The sequence below is a fragment of the Choloepus didactylus genome, chromosome 3 (assembly GCF_015220235.1).
Source record: "Choloepus didactylus isolate mChoDid1 chromosome 3, mChoDid1.pri, whole genome shotgun sequence".
NCBI classification, from domain to species: domain Eukaryota; kingdom Metazoa; phylum Chordata; class Mammalia; order Pilosa; family Megalonychidae; genus Choloepus; species Choloepus didactylus.
Window position 1 is genome coordinate 189153461 of NC_051309.1, and position 23336 is coordinate 189176796.

At 37.6% G+C, this 23336-nt stretch overlaps 1 protein-coding gene across 1 annotated transcript in view; it reads right to left on the minus strand.

The window, feature by feature from the left end:
* Window positions 1-23336, minus strand: part of FBXO8 (F-box protein 8) — a 54018-nt gene that overhangs the window by 19923 nt on the left and 10759 nt on the right. The window contains exons 2-3 of the mRNA XM_037831034.1: window positions 18739-19075; window positions 8467-8593 (exon numbers count right to left, since the gene is read on the minus strand). Coding sequence (XP_037686962.1) covers window positions 8467-8593; window positions 18739-19067 — 456 coding nt within the window. The 5' untranslated portion in view covers window positions 19068-19075. The remainder of the gene's footprint in view (window positions 1-8466; window positions 8594-18738; window positions 19076-23336) is intronic.

Here is a 23336-nt window from a genome sequence, read left to right on the forward strand (position 1 = left end):
AACTTCAACTCCCATGTGAGACCAAGGGAAGAGATGTTTATTTGGTATAGGAGCTATATTTTCTAAACAATATAACTTCTATAGTCAGTTTGTTCAAACACTGCAATTACACAGAACTCTGAATAGGAAGTGAACTATGGTAGGTCTGTATAGATTAGAATGAAATAGCAACACATCCTAAAGTAATTTTGGTAGAGAATAAAAATATATATTCGGGGCCCCCCTGAAGAGCTGGGGGGGAATGCAAAGGTGTTGGACTTCCTCACCTGGATTGTTGCTGATGTTCTCACAAACACTGGGGACTCACTGCTTGATGTGCTGAGCCCTCTGTCTTGGGGCTGGCCCCTATGAAGCTTGTTGCTGCAAGGAAAGGCTAAACCTGCTTATAATTCTCCCCAAGTACCTCTTGGTTGCTCAGATGTGGCCCCCTCTCTCTAAATAAGCCACCTTGGTGGGTGATCTCACTGCCCTCCCCTCTACGTGGGACCTGACTCCCAGGGGTGTAAATCTTCCTGGCAACGCAGGATAAGACTCCCGGGGATGAATCTTGACCCAGCATCGTGGGATTGAGAACATCTTCTTGACCAAAAGGGGGATGCAAAATGAAACGATATAAAGCTTCAGTGGCTGAGAGATTTCAAATGGAGTCATGAGGTCACTCTGGTGGACATTATTACGCATTATATGGATAACACTTTTCAGGTTTTAATATATTGGAATATCTAGAGGTAAATACCTAAAACTGCCAACCTGCAATCCAGTAGCCTTGACTCTTGAAGACGATTGTATAACAATGTAGCTTTCAAGGGGTGACAATGTGATTATGAAAACCCTGTGGATCACACTCCCTTTATCCAGTGCATGGATGGATGAGTAGAAAAATGGGGACAAAACCTAAATCTAAACGAAAAATAGGGTGGGATTGGGAGGGGGGTGATTTGGGTGTTCTTTTTTTATTTTTATTTTTTACTCTGATTCTGATTTTTACTTTTTCTGGTGTAAGGAAAATGTTCAAAAATAGATTGGGGTGATGAATGCACAACTATAAGACAGTGCTGTGAACAGTTGATTGTACACCATGGATGCCTGTATGGTATGTGAATATATCTCAATAAAGGTGAATTAAAAAAAAAAAGTGAATGGTTTAGTATGACTTGAATGGCATAACCAGATTGAAGGTATTAACTTATCTAGAAAGAGAAAGGTATTTAGTGTTTGAGAGGTATAGTTTTGCACTTTAACTCCAATGCTGATCAAGGAAAAGGTGCTTTGCCAATGAACCTGAAAATCTTAGCTCCTTTGGGTAAGCAATACTTACAGAAGAGAAAGTTGTTTAAGCTGTAGTTGAGGGACTCCTCTCATTGTCAACCAGCTTTTTGTTCTGATTACATTCTTATCAGCAAATTTGGGGATAAAATTAATCGACTGCTGATGAGACAGTGTTTATTTTTATAAAAAATAATTTGTGTTCAGGGTACCAATCAAACGCCTATGAGTTTGGGTAACAATAACAACAACAACAACAAATCAAGATGCAAACCACAGAAATCCCAAATCAAAAAATGTAAGAGATTTATTACCGTACATAACAAGAAGTATCAAACTAATATGGCCCCCCGAGTTGTCAGGCTCACAGATGGCACCATAGACCCAATTTTTTCTTTCTTTCCAATCTGCTATTCTCATTGTGCAGCTAACACCCCTAATGGCTTCAAGATGGGTACAAGTGTTCCTGTCATTGCATGCACATACACCAAACCCCAGAGTGGTGCGCGTGCGCGCACACACACACACACACACACACACATAAGTGCTACATACTTTTGTTCTTTTTTTATGCTAAATGAAAATTTTTTTGCCTTTTGATTTTTTTCACATCTTTTAATTGTGAAATACAACATACACAGAAAAGTGATAACTTTCAAAGTATGGTTTAGTAAGTAGAGAGCAAATTTCAAAGAATGTTATGGGTTACAGTTCCACAATTTCAGTTATTTCCTTATTGTGAAGTATAACATATATATATATATATATATAGAAAGGTGATAACTTTCAAAGTATGATTTAATAAGTAGCTATAGAGTGAATTTCAAAGAATGTTATGGGTTACAAGAGCTTCTGTTCACATGTCTCCTCCCAAATCACATGTCAGAAATGGATTATATGGAGGCCAAGAGAAATGGAATTAACATGATTAGCTTGGACTAACCTACAGTCAACTATTGGTGCTGGGAATAGAGCCAGCTTCTCAGCTGTTTGAGATTCTTTATCTAGTGAGGAGTTAAGTGGTGGGATCTAAGCCCTGCTCATACAGGGCTACTGGGATCTTTTTATTAGTTTTAGCATAGTATATATTAGTATTAGAAAGAACTCTATAGAAAAATAGGGGAAGGAAACAAACAAACAGACAAAGGTACCCAGTGTTCTTTTTCACTTCAATTGCTCTTTTTCACTTTAATTATTATACTTATTATTTGTGTGTGTGTGCTAATGAAGGTGTCAGGGATTGATTTAGGTGATGAATGTACAACTATGTAATGGTACTGTGAACAATCGAATGTACGATTTGTTTTGTATGACTGCGTGGTATGTGAATATATCTCAATAAAATGAAGATTAAAAAAAAAAAAAAGATAGAACTCTAAGGTACCTCCTGAGCTCCACCTATATCTTCCTCCCCCACATCCCAGCCCCCCCCCCCACTTGGTAGTAATAATTATTTCTCTCTGGTAATTAGGCTTTTCCACCCCAACAATAGCATAAGCACCTCCCCTCATACGATTTTTCTTCTTTTGGTCTGTCTGCTCAGTGGCGAGAAGACTTAAAATGGCATAAAAGTAGTCTCAATTGAAATTCATGTTCTGGTGTCAATATTCCTCCTTTGGATACTACAGCCTCTAAACCAACAGAGTCCAGAAATAAGGGAAACAGAGTCATAAATTTTGCAAGTGGGTCACTAGTTAAAATAGTGTGGCAGATAGTGGATGTCTGCTCAAAGGCCATTCCCCTCTCTTCATTGCTTCTAGCATTTCAGTGGCAGTTGGTGAATCATGGTAAGTCCTGGCCAATCACGTAATCCTTTTTATTTTGTTCTCCCTTGGTCTAAGAGGGTTCCTGTGACTCTGTTCTAGCCAATAAGATGAGCAGAGTATGCCCAAGGCTTCTGGGAAAGGATTTTTCACCCCTAATAATGGTAAAGAATATGAGGAAAGAGCTTCTTTTTCTGCCCCTCTTCTTTATGCAGGGGTCACTGTCATCTGAGAATGTGTTACTTTGAGTTGTGGCAGCCATCTTGTGAATGAGAGGGCAAAAGTCAACACACTGAGGGTCCACGTTGAGAACAACAAGCCACCTAAAATAACCCTGGGATATCCACCTCTGGGACACTTTCTAAGTAAATAATGTATATGGTTTAAGCCACTATTAGTTAGGTTATCTGTTCCTTGCAGCTAAAAACATCTGAGGTGATACATAAAGGCAAAGGTGGGTGTTGCAAGAACTAAGGGTAAAACCTCAAAAGGCTTCAAAAGACTAAACCTCATTTGCCAAATAAAAGGCATCTTAGTGGCCTGTAAGCCTGCACTGGAATACCTCTGTGTTGATGGATGTAATAGAACCAGTGTAAACAATGAGATACCAAAGATATAATGATAAATGATCTGTTAGTTCCAAATTATTTGGCATGGCTACTTACATCAATTTCCATGAGCAGTTATTTGAATATAATGTTGCTATCATGTTGGTTGTCCTACCCTTATTTTTCAAACTAATACTTTCCCTAACATATTAGAAGAACATGGAAAAATCTCTCAGACTGTCAAGACTGAACTCTCAATTTTTTTTTTTTTTTGTAATTAACACTATCAAACTAAAGGAAAGAAAAAAATAATTATAGATCCAATAGGTTTTCAGAGAAGACTACAGGTAAAATTAACACCAGATAGCTCAAAATGAACAACTGCTCATTTCAGCCTTTCAATCCATTTAGGAACACATATTTATTTACACATGGAAAAAGTACTGATAAACTATATTTTAGAGTATGTTCCATAAGATGTACCTTTACTCCCCCCCCCCCGCCCCGACACACACACACCAAAAAAAGACATCATGGTCAAATAAATTTGGATAACACTGTATACAATATCCCCCTCTTAATATTCACAAGGTACACAAATGCATTAAAAGCTTTGAAAGTTATGCTGTAAATAAGCCAACTAATTGTACCATATCATTGCCTAAATCTGTTAGACTTGGGAATCCCTTTGACAATGTCTATTATCCTTTAGAATAACTGTTCCAAAGAATACGTTTCGGAAATGCTGATCTGTATATTCTAATGATACCAATCAGGGTTTTCCATCTCTGGGATTAAAAGTTATTTTTCACCATGTTGACGCTATGAAGTAACAGTCATGAACATTTCGCTGTTGTATGTTGGAGCAAAAAGCAAGATTCAGTATCTGAGATTTTGTAAGAATTGAGTATAAACTCCTAAAAATTTCAGGTTTATACTTTAGCTGATCCAATAACAAAAAGAATATGGCATCTTGAAAATAAATTACTTATACATTTCCATCCAAAACATGAGTATAGGTCAAATTACAAATATTTCTCAGAAGAGATTCTATCCAAGTTCAATCTAATAAAATGCATAAAATTGTATGCATGTGGATCTGTATGAACACAGGAAAAACATATAGCTTTAAAAAGGTTTCTTTTATCTGACCACAATAAGGATTTTTTTTAACTCCTTGTAAAAAACAGATTTTACACAAACAAAAATAAGCCTATAATATATTAAAGTGAAACCATGTTCACTATCAATTTTTCAGACTCTGAATTTAAAGATAACTATGTCAAAATATGTTTTACATACTAAATGGAACACAAGAAATACAGTGTACTGGTTGGTAAGAAACTACTTTATTACTATACTGTTAACGGAATAAAAATGACACAGTCAACTTGTACATGCAGGGGAAATACAGCCTAAAGTAAACAGACGGTTTTCAGCACATTCCTTTACTAGAATGTGGTCACCTGCCACAAAGTACACAAGCTCATGCACAAGATCAAGACATTACATACAGCTGAGATCACAATGTCATGCATTTAATAACAACGTGCTAGATAATCATACCACAAACTGTGCAGATGTTCTCCCCCACCCCATGAGCCACTGTCAGCAGTTGTTGTAGAGTTTGGTTACCCATATCCGTGACATGAACGGTGTCCTTTGGAGAATCTTGTTCCCTGTGGCTGTAAGTATTCTTATTTTTATAATATTTTAGTGATGCTTGCCAGCAAAATGTTAAGTACAGAACTATAAATTATGGAAAAGTAGACTTTTTTTTTTTTTACAATACTGAACAATTTTATACATCTTATCTCAGGCACTTACAGTAAACATCAGTTATATTTAAACATATCACCAAAACTAATTTACTTCTCAGGCTTAGATGAATGCCTGATTACAGTGTTCCACTGAGAGGAAAAAAAAATCACTCTCCAAAAAGTAGTCCTTGATTTCTAACACTCAAAAAACTTGGCAAGATTATTCTAATGACCTGGCCAAAGTATAGAGTTCTATATAATAACATTTATTAGGATAAATTTACTTACATGACTTCAAGTTTGAAGACTTGACTTGGTAAACCATTAACCAAATTGACATTCATTATTCATATTAGTCAATGAAAGAAATTATAAAATACAGTCATTAAAATGCTTCCCCTTATTTCTATGTACCTACTATTCCAATGTCCTTTTTTGCCTATTTACACCCTAAGTGTATTCTAATAAAGATAGAATTCCATTATGATATTAGGCGATACCTATTGAATTACTGACATTCATGAAAGCACAGAATCAGAATTCCGGAGCCACAGTATACTTTGAGTGGTTTAGCTCTAATGACTCTCTGCAGCACAATATGGGCCTATAGATCTTTGAATTCAACACTTCTGGAATGTGCTAAGATATCTTTAAATCAGGCCAGGGAGTAAAGAAAAAGAAAATACAGCCAACTCTCAATAACAATGGGAGGTAGGATGGATAAGTAAAATCTAAAGATCTAAAACTCGTATTCTAATTAATAACTTCAATCCCCTCTCTTAGCAAATACTTGATTCAAATTTTTAAAAACTTTTTGTTAGATAAAAAAGGACCTGAATTTTACCTCTTTTCTCTGTCCCTGCCTCCAAACACTCTAGAGGAGGTACTAACAAGAACTCTAGAGTTTGATATATGTAGCTGCAAAGGATGGAAACATATTTTTACATCTAGCTTTTCTAATTCAGATATTTAAAACTATCCATATCATATTCTATGATAGCCTATTTATATTTTCATCTTTGCATAAGAATGGTTTTAAAAAATCATAGCAAGGAATGACTACTTACCATAACCAATATCTGCAATTAATCCAACTTTTCTGACCTCATAAATCTACAACTCAATACTTACCAAGTCACATTTTCCTTAGAATGTAAGATTTGCAAGTGATATGAACTGAAGATGACAGATTTACGCACATCAATATAATTCATTATGGAAACCAGTATCCTGTGACTAGACATAAGACTATTGCTTGTGATACCTGCCTCTCCTGATTCGTATGTATTTAGGGTAAAACATTGTGCTATTCTCCTCAGTTGTTCTCCAGTCATCATCACTGAATTACTTCATGAGACTGCTACAAATATATATCTTATTATTAAGCTCTTCATATAATCAGTTTAATTAGCAACAACTAATGTCCAATTCTAATGGAGAATTAAGAATAATGAAGAATCTGAAACCATGTCATTTTTCAAATAATTAAGTGTGACAGAATCTCTTGTACAGAGCATGTATGCCATAGTGCAAGAACAAAAGGTGACATGCTTACTGATGCTACATATTTACAAAGAAGATACTGGGATTTGACCAAGAACAATGTAAAAACAAGCATTTAAGAATAAAAGGCATCAGAAAAAACTTGCAATAAATGGACAAGTAACAAGACCTAAATTTATGATGAATACGTGGTTTATTTATTCATTTATTTGCCTTGCTAAAGAATGATGGTGAGATCCTAAAAAGCAATACTGCATTGGTTAACATATAATTTGAATTTAACTTCCTATAAATCATTCTACTCTCATTAAAAATATCAGTCTTCTATTCATTGAAAGTAAAACCTCTTTGAACAGTGGTGAAGGGAGAGATTACAACTGTCTGAACTTAAATATTATACCAGGCTTTATAGTATATATATTATAAATATGTTACACTGTGGGGATAAGCCTTAATTGGTAGTGTGTGCATAAGTAAACCTTTGCAATGGTGTTTTATTTTTTAATTTATGTTCAAGAAAAATTATAAGTGAAAAGCAATTTGCTTTTTAAAATACAATGTCATTTATATTATTATTATAAATGTATTCATAAAATCACTATTTCTGTTTAAAATTAGAATATTTCATACAGGAGAAAACTACGTCCCTAATTATAACATGGCAAAAGTTAAGATTTTTTTTCATAAAATATTTGACTGCATGATTTAAATAGATCTTAATGTCTCTATAACAAGTTAAAAAAATACGTTTTTAAAAATTAAGTAAATTAAAATAAGTCAGTTAAATTTTCTGCAGGAAAATAATGCACCCAGAAGTAGTAGTAGTTCTGAGGGTTGCATAATTTCTATTAGGTTCCTAAGAATAAGTCTATCTGATATTTAAACACTTCTGAAAATACGAACTTTTCCAGAACATAAAAAAACGAGAATAGGAGAAAATAATCAGTGAAAGACTTATCTTCACATTCTATATTATTTTATGAAATAAATAATTAATACAAAATTATTCAATTTTATAACAAAATCTATAAGCAGTTTCTATGTCAATATGGAATTGTTTTTTAAAAGGCATTATTTATAGAATATTTTGATATGTCAGAAATTAGAACAATGTCCACTGTGATTATTTCTGATAAAAGTAACATTATCAATGGAATTATATTGTTAAAGGCATTATTTAAAGACAATGTTTTGATGTGTCAGAATCTAGAACAATGTTCTCTGTGACTATCTCTGAGAAAAATAACATCATTATTTAAAAGAAACAGTAAAACAGGAAAACCCTGCAGACACAATTTGAAGAGCAAATCCTGTGTTCTCATTATCAAAATTTTGTGCTCTACAGTTATAATGTCTTAATATCTCAATCAGGTCCAGTAGAGGACTGCATACATGTCACGGGAGCTGCCACATAAAATGTGCAGGCAGAAAGATTGGAATATGACGTGGTATGGTAAAGAAAAATGACTAGGTCATATAGCAATAACTTCAAATACTGGGCTTCTCAGTGATTGAAAAGGCACCTTCAATGACTTGTTATTTTACCTGCAAGTTTATTATATTGGAAAGCTGCAGTAAGATAGTAATAAAGTCCAACTGTTGCAAATACTAAAGTTCTTCACTTACCTCATCTGGGTTAGCATTGAAGGTGAGGCTGCCTTCATCCAGCTGCATATACAATTTTCTAAAAGAAAATCCTAGAGGTGGGTTCTTATTGTATATGGAACAGTGACCCCAAGTGGATTTGCACAGCCTGTAAAAATAAAGAGTAAATCAGACAAGAAAACATTAGCGTATTTAATTTCCTAAGTTAAACATGCATATATATCACACAATAGTCATATAATAAAATGATATAAAATTAGATTTTATGGCTCAAAAGTTGAAAATGTTTAATTTTGTACTTGTTTTTGTTTACTAGAGTACAACAGATACCTTAAATTTAGCAGTTTTAATAGTGCTTAATGAGTTACAAAGATTAACATGAGCTTACCACAAAGGAGAGTCTAAAGTTGTATGTAATGGTGCCTAAGAGTCTCCCTGAGTACCTCTTTGTTGCTCAGATGTGGCCCTCTCTCTCTCTAACTGAGCCATCTCAACAGGTGAACTCGCTGCCCTCCCCCCTACGTGGGACCCGACCCCCAGGGGTGTAAATCTCCCTGGCAACGCAGAGTATGACTCCCGGGGATGAATGTGGACCTGGCATCGTGGGACTGAGAGTATCTTCTTGACCAAAAGGGGGATGCAAAATGAGACAAAATAGTTTCAGTGGCTGAGAGATTTCAAATGGAGTCGAGAGGTCACTCTGGTGGACATTCTTATGCACTATATAGATAACACCTCTTAGGCTTTAATGTATTGGAATAGCTAGAAGTAAATACCTGAAGCTACCAAACTCCAACCCAGCAGTCTGGACTCCTGAAGACAATTATATAATAATGTAGATTACAAGGGGTGACAGTGTGATTGTGAAGACCTTGTGGATCACACCCCCTTTAGCTAGTGTATGGATGAGTGGAGGAATGGGGATAAAAACTAAAGGACAAATGGGGTGGGATGGGGGGATGATTTGGGTGTTCTTTTTTCACTTTTATTTTTTATTCTTGTTCTGGTTCTTTCTGATGTAAGGAAAATGTTCAGAGATAGATTGTGGTGATGAATGCATAACTATGTTATCATACTGTGGACAGTGGATTGTATATCATGGATGATTGTATGGTGTGTGAATGTATTTCAATAAAACTGAATTTAATAAAAAAAAAAAGATTAACATGAGCACTAATAATAACTGTAATAATAGTCAATATTTACTGAGTGCTCACTGGATGCCAGGAACTACTTTAAGTACTATGACATTGGTGCTACAGAGATGATAAATAAGTTGCCAAGTTCATGTACATGTAGGTACAGGATTTGAAATCTAGGAGTCCTACTCTAACCAGCAAACTAAACTGGATTTACTTAGTAACCCATATGCTCTATTGAGAAAGGCTCTGAAAACTGAATGGGGGGAAGTGATTGCTAGCCAGAGGGGAAAATTTTCTGCTTTTCAAACAATATATATATTATCAACAGGCAAATTAAGCATAAAAACTGTTCTTATTGCTGTGATGGTTAGGTTCATGTGTCAACTTGGCCAGGTGACCCAGCCGTCTGGTCAAGCAAACACTGGCCTAACAACTGCTGTGAGGACCTTTGAGGCTGGTTAATAAACCAACAGGCTGGTTTATTAAATCATCAGTCAATTGACTGCAGCTGTGACTGTTGACTCACCAAAGGGCGTGCCTTCCACAATGAGAGAATGTAATTGGCTGGATTTGATCCAATTAATCAGTTGAAGACTTATAAGCAAGACAGATAGAGGACCTTCACTTCTTCTTCAGCTGCCCAGTGAAGCATTTCCTGAGGAGTTCGTCGAAGTTGCTGGTTCGTTTCCTGAGGAGTTCATCGGACACGTTCGTCGAAGATCCCAGTTCATTTCCTGAGGAGTTCGTCAAAATTGCTGGTTCGTTTCCTGAGGAGTTCATCGGACATCTTCCTTGGAGTTGACAGTTTGTTGACGGCTCTACAGAATTTGGACTCGTGCATACCCACAGTTGTGTAAGTCACTTTTACAATTTGATAATCAGAGACACCTCTCATTGATTCTGTTTCCCTAGAGAACCCTAACTAATACAACTTGGTACCGGGAGTGGTTCTTGTGAAACAGAATCTTAAAATGGGCTTTTACAATTTGTTTTCTACTCTGATTAGATTCAGAGGCACTAATGACTCTATTTCCAATAATCAAGAGGGCACTGACAGTCCATGGCAGGAGTTGGCAAAGGAAATACGCAAAATAGCACCATTTGATTCTCCTAATCATACTCTAGTACGAAGCAAGGCTCTGGGTGACAGTGTTTTCGACACCTTCACGGAGTTTTGCAGTATTAAGAGGTATAATGATGTTGGCTGGCTGCTCTTAGATACTTTGGATAAAGTTGTAAGAGAAAGGGATGAGCTAAAGGCTTCAAATGCAAAACTTAAACGCCGTATGACAGATGTAAAGGTTTCCATGTGTGCCCTGAAAGAAAATCTTATTTCCTGTGCCAGCAGACTGGAAGTTTCTGAAAACCAGACGCAATCTCTCATTGTGCGAGTAGCACAATTACAATGTAAACTAAAATCTCAACCTCTCAGGGTGTCTGCTGTTAAAGTAAAGGCATTGATTGGAAAAGAATGGGATCCGGAAACTTGGGATGGGGACATATGGATTGATAATAATGGCAGTGAGGACATTGGAACCCTGGATTCTGCTGGGTCATTGTTAGATTTACCTGTAGAGGGCTTTTTATTTATTTATTTTTATTTATTTACCTGGAGAAACAGCTTCCCCACCTCCAGTCTGCCCTAAGGAGCCTGCCACCCAACCCCCACCTAAGGAGATTAACCCTTCAGTGCCTGCTAATCCTGTAATCACCTCCCCTGAGGAAGCAGCCCTCACTCCTTTGTCTGGAGAGATTAATCCTGTTTTAAGAGATGAAAATGCAACAGAACGTCCTGCGGTGAATGGCTTGAGAGATAATTCTAACTCTTTTCATGACCCACCCCCACCACCAGTTTTTGCTTCAAGACCTATAACTAGGCTCAAGTCCCAACAAGCCCCAAAGGGTGAGATACAAAGTGTGACCCATGAAGAGGTACGCTATACTCCAAAGGAACTGTATGAGTTTTCTAACTTACACAGACAGAAACCAGGGGAATATGTGTGGGAATGGATATTAAGAGTGTGGGATAATGGCGGAAGGAATATAAGGTTGGATCAGGCTGAATTTACTGATATGGGCCCACTAAGCAGAGATTCTGCACTCAATGTTGTAGCTCGAGGGGTTAGAAAGGGTGTTAACAGTTTGTTTGGGTGGCTGGCTGAAACATGGATCAAAAGGTGGCCGGCATTACCAGACGTTGAAATGCCAGAACTGCCCTGGTACAATGTGGAGGAGGGGACTCAAAGGCTTAGAGAGATTGGAATGTTAGAGTGAATTTATCATGGAAGACCTGCTCATACAGCCCTGGAATGTCCAGAGGACACACCTTTTACCAGGACTGTAAGGAATAAATTTGTGAGACTAGCTCCATCATCTCTGAAGAGCTCTGTAGTCGCCCTTCTTTGTAGGTCAGATATTACTGTAGGAACTGCTGTCACTGAGCTGGAATCTTTAAACACAATGGGGATAATCGGGTCCCGAGTTGGCAGAAGCCAAGTGGCTGCAGTTAATCGTGAGCATGGCTACCATAATGGAAAACAGGCTCAAAGCAGCAATCAAAATAATATGACTTGCAGAGACTTATGGCGTTGGCTAGTGGATCATGGAGTACCAAGTAGTAAAATAGATGGGCAATCTACTAAATTCTTGTTTGAACTATATAGACAGAAGAATTCTAGGTCACGTGAACAAAGTCTCCCTCGAATTACAAAAACAGAGAGTCACGGCTCCTTAATCAATTCCCAGACTTGAGACACTTTACAGATCCAGAGCCCCTTGAATGAAGGGAAGGCCAGGTACCCTTGGGGAAGGACCCTGTTACACTGCCAAAAATTTATACTGTTAATCTTCCTCCCAGCCTTCCCCAGGGGGACCTACGGCCTTTTACCAGGGTGACTGTGCATTGAGGAAAAGGAAATGATCAGATATTTCGTGGATTATTAGACACTGGTTGAGAAGTGACATTAATTCCCGGAGACCCAAAACGTCACTCTGGTCCACCAGTCAGAGTTGCGGCTTATGGAGGTCAGGTGATTGATGGAGTTTTAGCTCAGGTCCATCTCACAGTGGGTCCAGTGGGTCCCCGGACCCATTCTGTGGTTATTTCCCCAGTGCCGGAATGTATAATTGGAATAGACATACTCAGCAACTGGTGGAATCCTCACATTGGTTCCCTGACTCCTGGAGTGAGGGCTATTATGGTGGGAAAGGCCAAGTGGAAGCCACTAGAACTGCCCCTGCCTAGCAAAATAGTGAACCAGGAGCAATACCGGATTCCTGAAGGGATTGCAGAGATTAATGCCACTCTTAAGGACTTGAAGGATGCACGGGTGATGATTCCCACCACATCCCCATTCAACTCTCCTATCTGGCCTGTGCAGAAAACAGATGGGTCTTGGAGGATGACTGTAGATTATCGTAAGCTTAACCAGGTGGTGACTCCAATTGCAGCTGCTGTTCCAGATGTGGTATCATTGCTTGAGCAAATCAACACATCCCCTGGTACCTGGTATGCAGCTATTGATCTGGCAAATGCTTTTTTCTCAATTGCTGTCAGCAAGGACCACCAGAAACAGTTTGCATTCAGCTGGCAAGGCCAGTAGTTTACATTTACTGTGCTACCTCAGGGTTATATTAACTCTCCAGCCTTATGTCATAATATTGTCCGAGGGATCTTGATCATTTCTCCCTCCCACAAGACTTCACACTGGTTCATTATATTGATGATATCATGTTGATTGGACCTAGTGAGCAAGAAGTAGCAACTACTCTAGATTTGTTGGTGAGGTATTTGCGTGGCAGAGGATGGGAGATAAATCCAACAAAAATACAGGGGCCTTCCACCTCAGTAAAATTTCTAGGTGTTCAGTGGTGTGGGGCCTGTCGAGATATTCCTTCTAAGGTGAAGGCTAAGCTGTTGCATCTGGCCCCTCCTACAACCAAAAAAGAGGCACAATGCTTAGCTGGCCTCTTTGGGTTTTGGAGACAACATATTGCTCATTTAGGTGTGCTACTCTGGCCCATTTACCGAGTGACTAGAAACGCTTCTAGTTTTGAGTGGGGACTGGAACAAGATGAGGCTCTGCGACAGGTCCAGGCTGCTGTGCAAGCTGCTCTGCTGCTTGGACCATATGATCCAGCTGACCCAATGGAGCTGGAAGTGTCAGTGGCAAATAGAGATGCTGTTTGGAGCCTCCGGCAGACTCCTATAGGAGAATCACAAAGCAGGCCCTTAGGATTTTGGAGTAAAGCTTTACCATCCTCTGCAGATAACTACTCTCCTTTGAGAAACAGCTGTTGGCCTGCTACTGGGCCTATGTAGAGACAGAACGCTTAACCATGGGCCACCAAGTTTCCATGAGACCCGAGTTACCTATCATGAGCTGGGTGTTGTCTGACCCACCAAGCCATAAAGTTGGGTGTGCACAGCAGCACTCCATCATAAAATGGAAATGGTATATACGAGATAGAGCTCGAGCAGGTCCTGAAGGTACATGAGGTAAGTTACATGAGGAAGTGGCCCAAATGCCCATGGCCCCCACTCCTTCCACCTTACCTTCTCTTTCCCAGCCCATAGCTTTGGCATCTTGGGGAGTTCCTTACAGTCAGTTGACTGAGGAAGAGAAGACTCGGGCCTGGTTTACAGATGGTTCTGCACGATATGCAGGCACCACCCAAAAGTGGACAGTGGCAGCACTGCAGCCCCTTTCTGGGATGTCCCTGAAGGACAGTGGTGAGGGGAAATCCTCCCAGTGGGCAGAACTTCGAGCAGTGCACCTGGTTGTTCACTTTGCTTGGAAGGAGAACTGGCCAGAGGTGCATCTGTACACTGATTCCTGGGCTGTTGCTAATGGTTTGGCTGGATGGTCAGGGACTTGGAAGGAACATAATTGGAAGACTGGTGACAAAGAAGTCTGGGGAAGGGGTATGTGGATGCACCTTTCTGAGTGGGCAAACAACATGAAGATATTTGTGTCCCATGTGAATGTTCACCAGAGGGTGACTTCAGCAGAAGAAGGTTTTAATAACCAAGTGGATAAAATCACCTGTTTGGTGGATACCAATCAGCCTCTTTCCCCAGCAACTCCTGTCATTGCCCAATGGGCTCATGAACAAAGTGGTCATGGTGGTAGGGATGGAGGCTATGCATGGGCTCAGCACCACGGACTTGCACTCACCAAGGCTGACCTGGCCACAGCCACTGCTGAGTGCCCAATCTGCCAGCAGCAGAGACCCACACTCAGTCCCCGATATGGCAACATTCCTCGGGGTGATCAGCCTGCTACCTGGTGGCAGGTTGATTACATTGGACCACTTCCATCATGGAAGGGGCAGTGATTTGTTCTTACTGGAATAGACACATACTCTGGATATGGGTTTGCCTTCCCTGCATGACATGCTTCTGCCAAACCTACGATCCGTGGACTTACAGAATGCCTTATCCACTGTCATGGTATTCCATACAGCATTGCTTTGGACCAAGGAACCCACTTCACAGCAAATGAAGTGAGGGAATGGGCACATGCTCATGGAATTCTGTGGTGTTACCATGTCCCCCATCATCCAGAGGCAGCTGGGTTGACAGAACGGTGGAATGGCCTGTTGAAGACTCAACTGCAGCACCAACTAGGTGGCAATACCTTGCAGGGTTGGGGCAGTGTTCTCCAGGAGGCTGTGTATGCTCTGAATCAGTGTCCACTCTATGGTGCTGTTTCTCCCATAGCCAGGATTCATGGGTCCAGGAATCAAGGGGTGGAAACAGGAGTGGCACCACTCACTATCACTCCTAGTGATCCACTAGGGAAATTTTTGCTTCCTGTCCCTGCAAGCTTAAACTCTGCTGGTCTACAGGTCTTGGTTCCAAAAGGAGGAGTGCTTCCACCAGGAAACACAACAATAATCCCACTGAACTGGAAGTTAAGACTGGCCACTTTGGGCTTCTTATGCCTCTGAATCACCAGGCAAGGAAGGGGATTACTGTACTGGCTGGGGTGATTGATCCTGACTATCAAGGGGAAATAGCACTGCAACTACACAATGGAAGTAAAGAAGAGTTTTCCTGGAATACAGGAGATCCCCTAGGGCATCTCTTAGTACTACCATGCCCTGTGATTCAAGTCAATGGAAAACTGCAACAACCCAATCCAGGCAGGACTACCAATGGCCAAGAAACTTCAGGAATGAAGGTTTGGGTCACCCCACCAGGCAAAGAACCACAGCCAGCTGAAGTGCTTGCTGAGGGTAAAGGGAACATGGAATGGGTAGTGGAAGAAGGTCGTGATAAATATGAACTATGGCCACGTGACCAGTTACAGAAACGAGGACTATGATGACATGAATATTTCCTCCTCGTTTTGCTATGATTATGTTTGTATTTGTCTGTAAAGCAAATATCTTTGATTTCTTCTCTGTCTTATCCCCTTATCATATGGCATAAGCTGTAATGTTCATTTTGAAGGTATGGGTTTAGGTGATGTGTATAACTGCCAAGTTGACAAGGGGTGGACTGTGATCGTTAGGTTCATGTGTCAACTTGGCCAGGTGACCCAGCCGTCTGGTCAAGCAAACACTGGCCTAACAACTGCTGTGAGGACCTTTGAGGCTGGTTAATAAACCAACAGGCTGGTTTATTAAATCATCAGTCAATTGACTGCAGCTGTGACTGATGACTCACCAAAGGGCGTGCCTTCCACAATGAGAGAATGCAATTGGCTGGATTTGATCCAATTAATCAGTTGAAGACTTATAAGCAAGACAGATAGAGGACCTTCACTTCTTCTTCGGCTGCCCAGTGAAGCATTTCCTGAGGAGTTCGTCGAAGTTGCTGGTTCGTTTCCTGAGGAGTTCATCGGACACGTTCGTCGAAGATCCCAGTTCATTTCCTGAGGAGTTCGTCGAAGTTGCTGGTTCGTTTCTTGAGGAGTTCATCAGACATCTTCCTTGGAGTTGACAGTTTGTTGACGGCTCTACAGAATTTGGACTCGTGCATACCCACAGTTGCATAAGTCACCTTTACAATTTGTTAATCAGACACACCTCTCATTGATTCTGTTTCCCTAGAGAACCCTAACTAATACAAATGCCATAACCTCAAGACATCCATCAAAAATGGTGACATTAGTCATAGCTGTTTTTAGGTACTGCTTCAAAACACTGATTCTTTCCTATTACAATGATACATGATTGTTTAAAAATTCTATAAAACCTAAAATGCTAACAGTTCATTTCTCAAAACACTATTTTCTGCAAACTGGAATAGTTGTTCTCAACTCAGTACAGGTTATTATTTGAAAACTAAAGTGTTATCTTATTATAATGTCTGTAAATTCTGGATATATACCATAGACGCTTAAGTGCATTACTGTGGAAACATAGAGAATACTGAAATTGTATTTCAATATACTTTTAATGAGTCTTTGTGTCAAAAGTCCCTGATTTTTTGTGTTCTAAATCACCTGGTTCTTGCAGAGACAAACATACTTTCTCTTTCTAATATTTATTGTTGAGTTTTGCCTTAAATGTCCTTCTTTTCACATATACACAAAGTATAGGAAAACAAGGAAAAGTTATTGTCTCAACCTATACCTTTGAAAATCATGAGGAGAAGTGGGTAAAATACTTAATATAATATTAGAATATCCTCTTATAGGTTAATTTATGCCTTCACTATTTTTAACAACCAAATTAAATCACTGATTCTAAAATTGTAAGCACAATAACTTATTTAGAAATGATCAATATTTTAGCAGTCTCGTTAATCTAATCTCATAGATTTTGAGTTTTATTACTAAACTATATGAAAACAACATGATCTACCAATATCAGTAAGTATTCAAGACATCCAAAATTAAAATAAAAATTAAACCAGACTTTAATTTCAATACAGGCAATTTACTTTAAAGAAACAAAATCCAAGTACCATAAAAAAAGTAATAATTATATGATAAGCAATAAAGAAAGCATTTCTTTCAAAGTAAATAATCCAGGTTTAAACCTCAAATGAAGAATGCATTTTGATGGATTTTATATAAGCTTATAAATGAATTTTTTCTTTTAAGTTCATATAGAGGAATACAAGTTAAACTTTTTGGGAGTCCTAAATTTAGAAAAGGGGTTATAAATAATGAGTATTTTCCTCTTGAACTCTCATAATAATGACTAAAAAATTAACTGTAATTTATTTTACACACTACTAATCAATAGAATTTTCTCTCACTTTCACAGTACCTTCCCTATGTTAAAACAAAGAAAGAATAACAAGAGGATACTGGTGATTTTTATCTAATAAGAGGTGGAGAAATAAAGTAAATAATCCATATTATAGTTCTGTGATGTCAGGAAGCCAAAACTAGGAATATCATTCCTGGTAATACGTTTTTAATAAATTTAGGCAATTTACATTAATTTATTAATTATCTCCATTAGGTTTTTGTTTAGAAATTACTTAAAGTCTCAAAAAAAGACTTCAGTTTTTAGGAATGTCCTACATCTTTATTATACTGGCATAACAGATGCTAAAATTTCTATATTAATTACACTTTCAATTACGCAAATAAAGATTATTTCCTTGTTATGTAATATTTGCCTGCTTCACTGATGAAATGGTGTTTAGAGAAAATAAATGTAGATAACACTTTCACCAGTTAATGTATCTGTATCTTTGATAAACATATGTAAATAAGTAAACATAAATACATACACACTCCATTTGCAACCAATGGAAACAGTAAGACTTGGGGAATATTTATTATTTTTTAAATATACTTATTCTTCATATGGGATGCATATGGGAAACACAAACTACCCTACAGGTAAAAAGGGGTGAGAACACTTTAAATTTTGGATTAGAAATTCTCATTTCACAACTCTGTTGTATTTTTATAATAAACACATCTTGATTGGTAACTTCTCTTCTAACTATAAAATGATTATTCAACTTTCTTTTGTACTTTTCTTCTTTTCTCAATATCAAATTTCACTATGATGGTAATTGTCTCTTGATTTTTCCAGGTTTTAATAAACAGAAAATCAAAGTATAAGCCCAAGATAAAAAGAAATATTTCATAATAAATACAGATCTATCCTAAAAAGAACATTTAAACATGACTATGTTTACAGATATTTGAATCAAATATTAGTTGGTTTAACTTACCCTTGCCAGAGAAGTTCATCATTAGCAAGATCTTGCCAAACACATGAAGCCAAGCAGAGGTCAGTTGCATTCAGATAGGACAAGATGGTAAAGCTCAGCTCAGGAGGTAACATTTCCAAATTAATGAATCCTTCCTGTTCTTTAGATTTCCTTGTCTTCAAAAGATGATATATATCAATGCCTCCCTGGACTTGTTTACGATGATTGGTGTTAGAAGCGTTGCTTGCAGCCATTCTCCTGCTATGCTCTCTCGTGAGGTAGCGTGGCTCACTAAAACTTTCCTGTTGTAGCTGTTGGTTTCTGGCCACTCTCCACAGCCCCTGACCCATCTGCAAGCCTGGGGAGAAAGACATAATGTAATAAAAGCTTTACATTAAAAAAGTAACCCATCATTTCCAGTGGCATAACAAATCTGACAGGAAGCCTGCATTTATCAGAATTAAAATTCCTCATTAATACATATTAAAAAGTGATACATTACAAAGAATAGTTGGAGTGCTGTAAATACAAATTTGGACAGAGCAAGTTGCAGAAATATTTGATTTGCTCATCACCCTTATCCCAGTTTGCTAACTACTTTTAATGTCCACAGGTAACATAATCGTTTTTCACAGGGTAAGATTTAAAAGTTACTGATGTCCTCAAGACTTTTACAAATTATAATTCTGTGGACTTATGGGCCAGTATTAAATACAGCTCTGAGCAGAGCACAGGACTTGAGTTAAAGGGCCTCTAGACCCCGCTTTTTATCACTATTCAGCTAAGCTAAACCAAACCCCGATATATAACAGCTGTGAAACATGCTTTTAGTTTCATTCTTGCCAGACTATACTTATGTTGTAGACTGCAATAAAATATAACATAGGCCCTGAAGTCTAATTCAAGAACCTTATAAATTAGACACCTAGAACTCTATGATAAATAGCTCAGTAGTAACTGACTGTTTGGTTTTGTTGTTGCTTTAAATTAAAAATCATACTTTAGACCATTTTCCAATTCTCCATATAGCCCTATGGATTCCTCAGAAGTACTTGGGAAAGGCACAAGAAGGGGAAGGTGTACTCTATTCTCCCCCACTGCTACTTGACCTTCAACCAGAGGAGCTCTATTATGTTACATTTATTGGACTCTCTGGTATGCAGATATTTAGAAAACAACCAGCCTAGACTGCCTATTTGGTCTTGCCTTTTTTGGGCAAATAATTCATTGAGAAAAACTAAATGAGAAAAAGTTTTTAACTAATACAAATGATTACTTTCATAGTCTCTTCTTCAAACAAAGAATTCTTGTTTTATAAACCCAGGTTGACTACTGAAATGTGTGTGTGTGTGTGTGTGTGTGTGTGTGTGTGTGTGTGAGTATATATGTATGTATGTATGCATCTGTATACATGTATATTTCAAAATTTGGAAAAAATATTTCTGCATTAAACATTAAAATACTCAAATAAATTTCATAGCAAGACTACAATTTAAAACATGGTTTTAATTAGTTGTATATAATAAAGACTAAAAAACAACAACAAAAACCACACTTATGACTGGAAATTTTGGAATTTATTAGGAATAATTTTAAAATTTAGTAGGATTTATAAGAATATCAAAGATATTATTTTCTTAAGATTGAAAAAAGGCATGATCCATATAGATGTATATTTACTGAATTACTGGACATTGTTTGAACGGCCACTAAAGTAGGATACTTGCTCATCAAAATAGTTCAGGATAATTTTTAACTCCTTCCTTACAGAGTACCGTTTGGAATCCTAACAGCTTAAGCTATAAAAGGATGGAGAGCACAAAGAGAAGGAAGTAATGAGTAATTTAAAAATATGGGAAAATGTGTTTCTGCAAAGAAGCCACAAAGATACCTTTTTTCCTTCTTAAGACAAATACCATAATGACATTAGCTCTGAAATCAGTGGTTACATTATACAAATTAAATTCTTAAAAAATACAGAATATCAAAAAATTATGAGTTTTAAGTATGCTTAATGTTTGAATGTGATGTCATACTACAACATTAGTATAATTTAATTTAGAAACAAATTTGACATTTTAAGGCTCCCATTCAAGAAGAGTATTTCATTATCACTATTGCTATTCCTGTTTAACTCCTCAAGAAAATATGTAGAAATTGCATTGATTACCGAGCTCATCTAGCATATCCTTGGTCATTTTAAATCATGAAATGTATTGCTCTCCTTTGCCTTTGCTTAACTAAAGGCAAATAAACAAACATGCTAACTACGGTGTTTGAAGTCTTACGATTTAAGGCACTTAATATTAATTTCTGTGTATTTCCCTTACAGCATCTTTCTAGTGGCATATGGTTAAGCAGCTGTTGTTACTGGCAGGGCTGTTGCTAGGGAACCGAGAATCAGGGTGATTTCCCTAGGCTCTGGACTTTAATGGGGACCACTTAAATTGAGCACTGGATAATGTGACTCAGAAAGCATCCGGCAGGTAGAAAGAGGTAAAGTCAGCAGCTGGTTCTTAAAAAGGAAAAAAAGAGTTGCTGGGGAGGGTGGAGGGTTGAGCGAGGCTAATTCAGACAAAGAAACTAAGCAAGGTTGTATCTCATTTGCACATACTTCAGACAAAGAAAACTGCAAGATTATACCTCATTTTCTATTCTACTGCTAAACAATACTGCAGGTTGCCCTCTGGGGACTTCTTTTTCCCTTTACAGCAAACTTAATACCCGGTAAGAACACAGTATGATTTCCCCTGGATCATAAGTCACTCTGAAGAAACTTAATATAATACATTTAGCATTTGGAGAAAGGAAAGGGTGTCTCTAGTGTTCCATTCCCAACCCCAAATCTTCCTTACAGTAATAGGATGTAGAAAGTGGGTGCAGCTGTCCAAAAAGTGATACAACTCTCAAAAAGACATGACATTCACTGTATAAGTTGTGAAACAAGTCATGAAAGGAGTATAGTGTTGTGGGCTCTGAAGTCAGACAGACCTGAGTTTGAATGCTGGCTTCACTAGTTATTAAGTTTTAGTTTCTTCATATGCAAAGTAAAAATAATAATTGTTGTAGCTCAAAAGCCTGTTGTAAGTATTAAATGAGATAATGCAAATAAAGTTCATTCCACAGTTAACAGTCAATACATGTTAGATATTACTTTGTTTTGACAAAATCATATTTTCATTAAGAGAAAACGATCAGTGCTTTGGTAAAGTTTACTAATGATATTGCAACTGTCCTGAGGTTCTATCTGCTGAATGAACTTACTTATTCATGTTCATACTTGCAAAGCTTTATAGGGCTTGGTACACCCAATTCTTCAACTCCTTTAGTTATCTGATTTTAGCCATGGTTTTAATTTTTTTTTTCTTGAAAATGCAATTCTTTTGTATCAATGACCAAAAAAATAAAAACAAAAAACAAAAAAGGCTGTGTTATTTCCACAAAAAATTTCAAAGTGTTCACTCAGCATATCTGGCGATAGTACCAATACAGTGGCATAAAAAAAGTCCTTTTGTCATCAATAATATGTCTGTATCTAGCACTAACAGATGTAAAATACGATGCAGTTTAATACTGGGTTCTTGCATGATTTCAAATCCTTAAAAACAGATGTTCTGATTGATACAATTGAAACTTGATTTCAAAGTCCAATGCCTTTAGACTTGTCTTAAAAATTTTAAAATAAAATCAGAGCACAATTTATATCTTTGAAATGCAGCATTATATGATACAGTACTGCATCACTTGTGCCAATTATTCAGTAAAAAAAAATTCAGCTGCTTAGTGAATTCATCGAATATACAAAGAGTTTCAAACAGAATAAAAAAATTAAATATAAAAGGAGTGTGGGAACCCTGGGCCCCCAAGTGTCTTGAAGACTGCATCCAGAAGTTTGTTTGACTTAGGACACTTAATGTTTGACCTATTCTCCTCACCCATGCTAAATGTAATCTGTAACTACCTCCTCCTTGAGACTCCCTGAGATAGTTATCTACAAAATAATCTATAATCCTCCCCTCCTCCCTGTTGATTACAATCAATCCCTCCCCATGTTGCAAGCCCACCTTATGCTCTCATACCCATTGGAATGTGGAGCCCTTATAACCAGCTTATTCAGCCCCCACAAAGTGCGGAGTATTTTCATGTTGAGCTCTGTTCAGAGCAGTTCCTGAATTCAGGGCAATGTGACTCGACTCCCCACCCTGTCGGTAAGCCCCATGATAAAGGCTTATGTCTCAGAATGTGTCCAGTGCTTTCTTTTGTCTTTTGTCTACAAAAGCCCTCTAGGGCTGTGACAGTAGTTTTTGTATTCGAAGTCAGTAGTTTTGGAGTAAATATTGATTTTGTAATGAAATCATTGTTGATAATATTCACTCAAAACAGTTGAGGAAAGTAGACAATTATTTCTTGGGAAAATATTTACTCTTATAAAAGCATAATTAGTCTATTTTAAAAGACAACTTTTTGAGTTAGAAATCAGATGCAAAGATAATGGAGAAGACAATTTCAACAAAGGAGTTTGCAAATAGAGTCCTATAAAATGAAAAAAAAAGTGAAATTATTAGCACATTTAGACCAAAATGACCTGGAACATCTTGAATAACATTAATTTCTCTTCT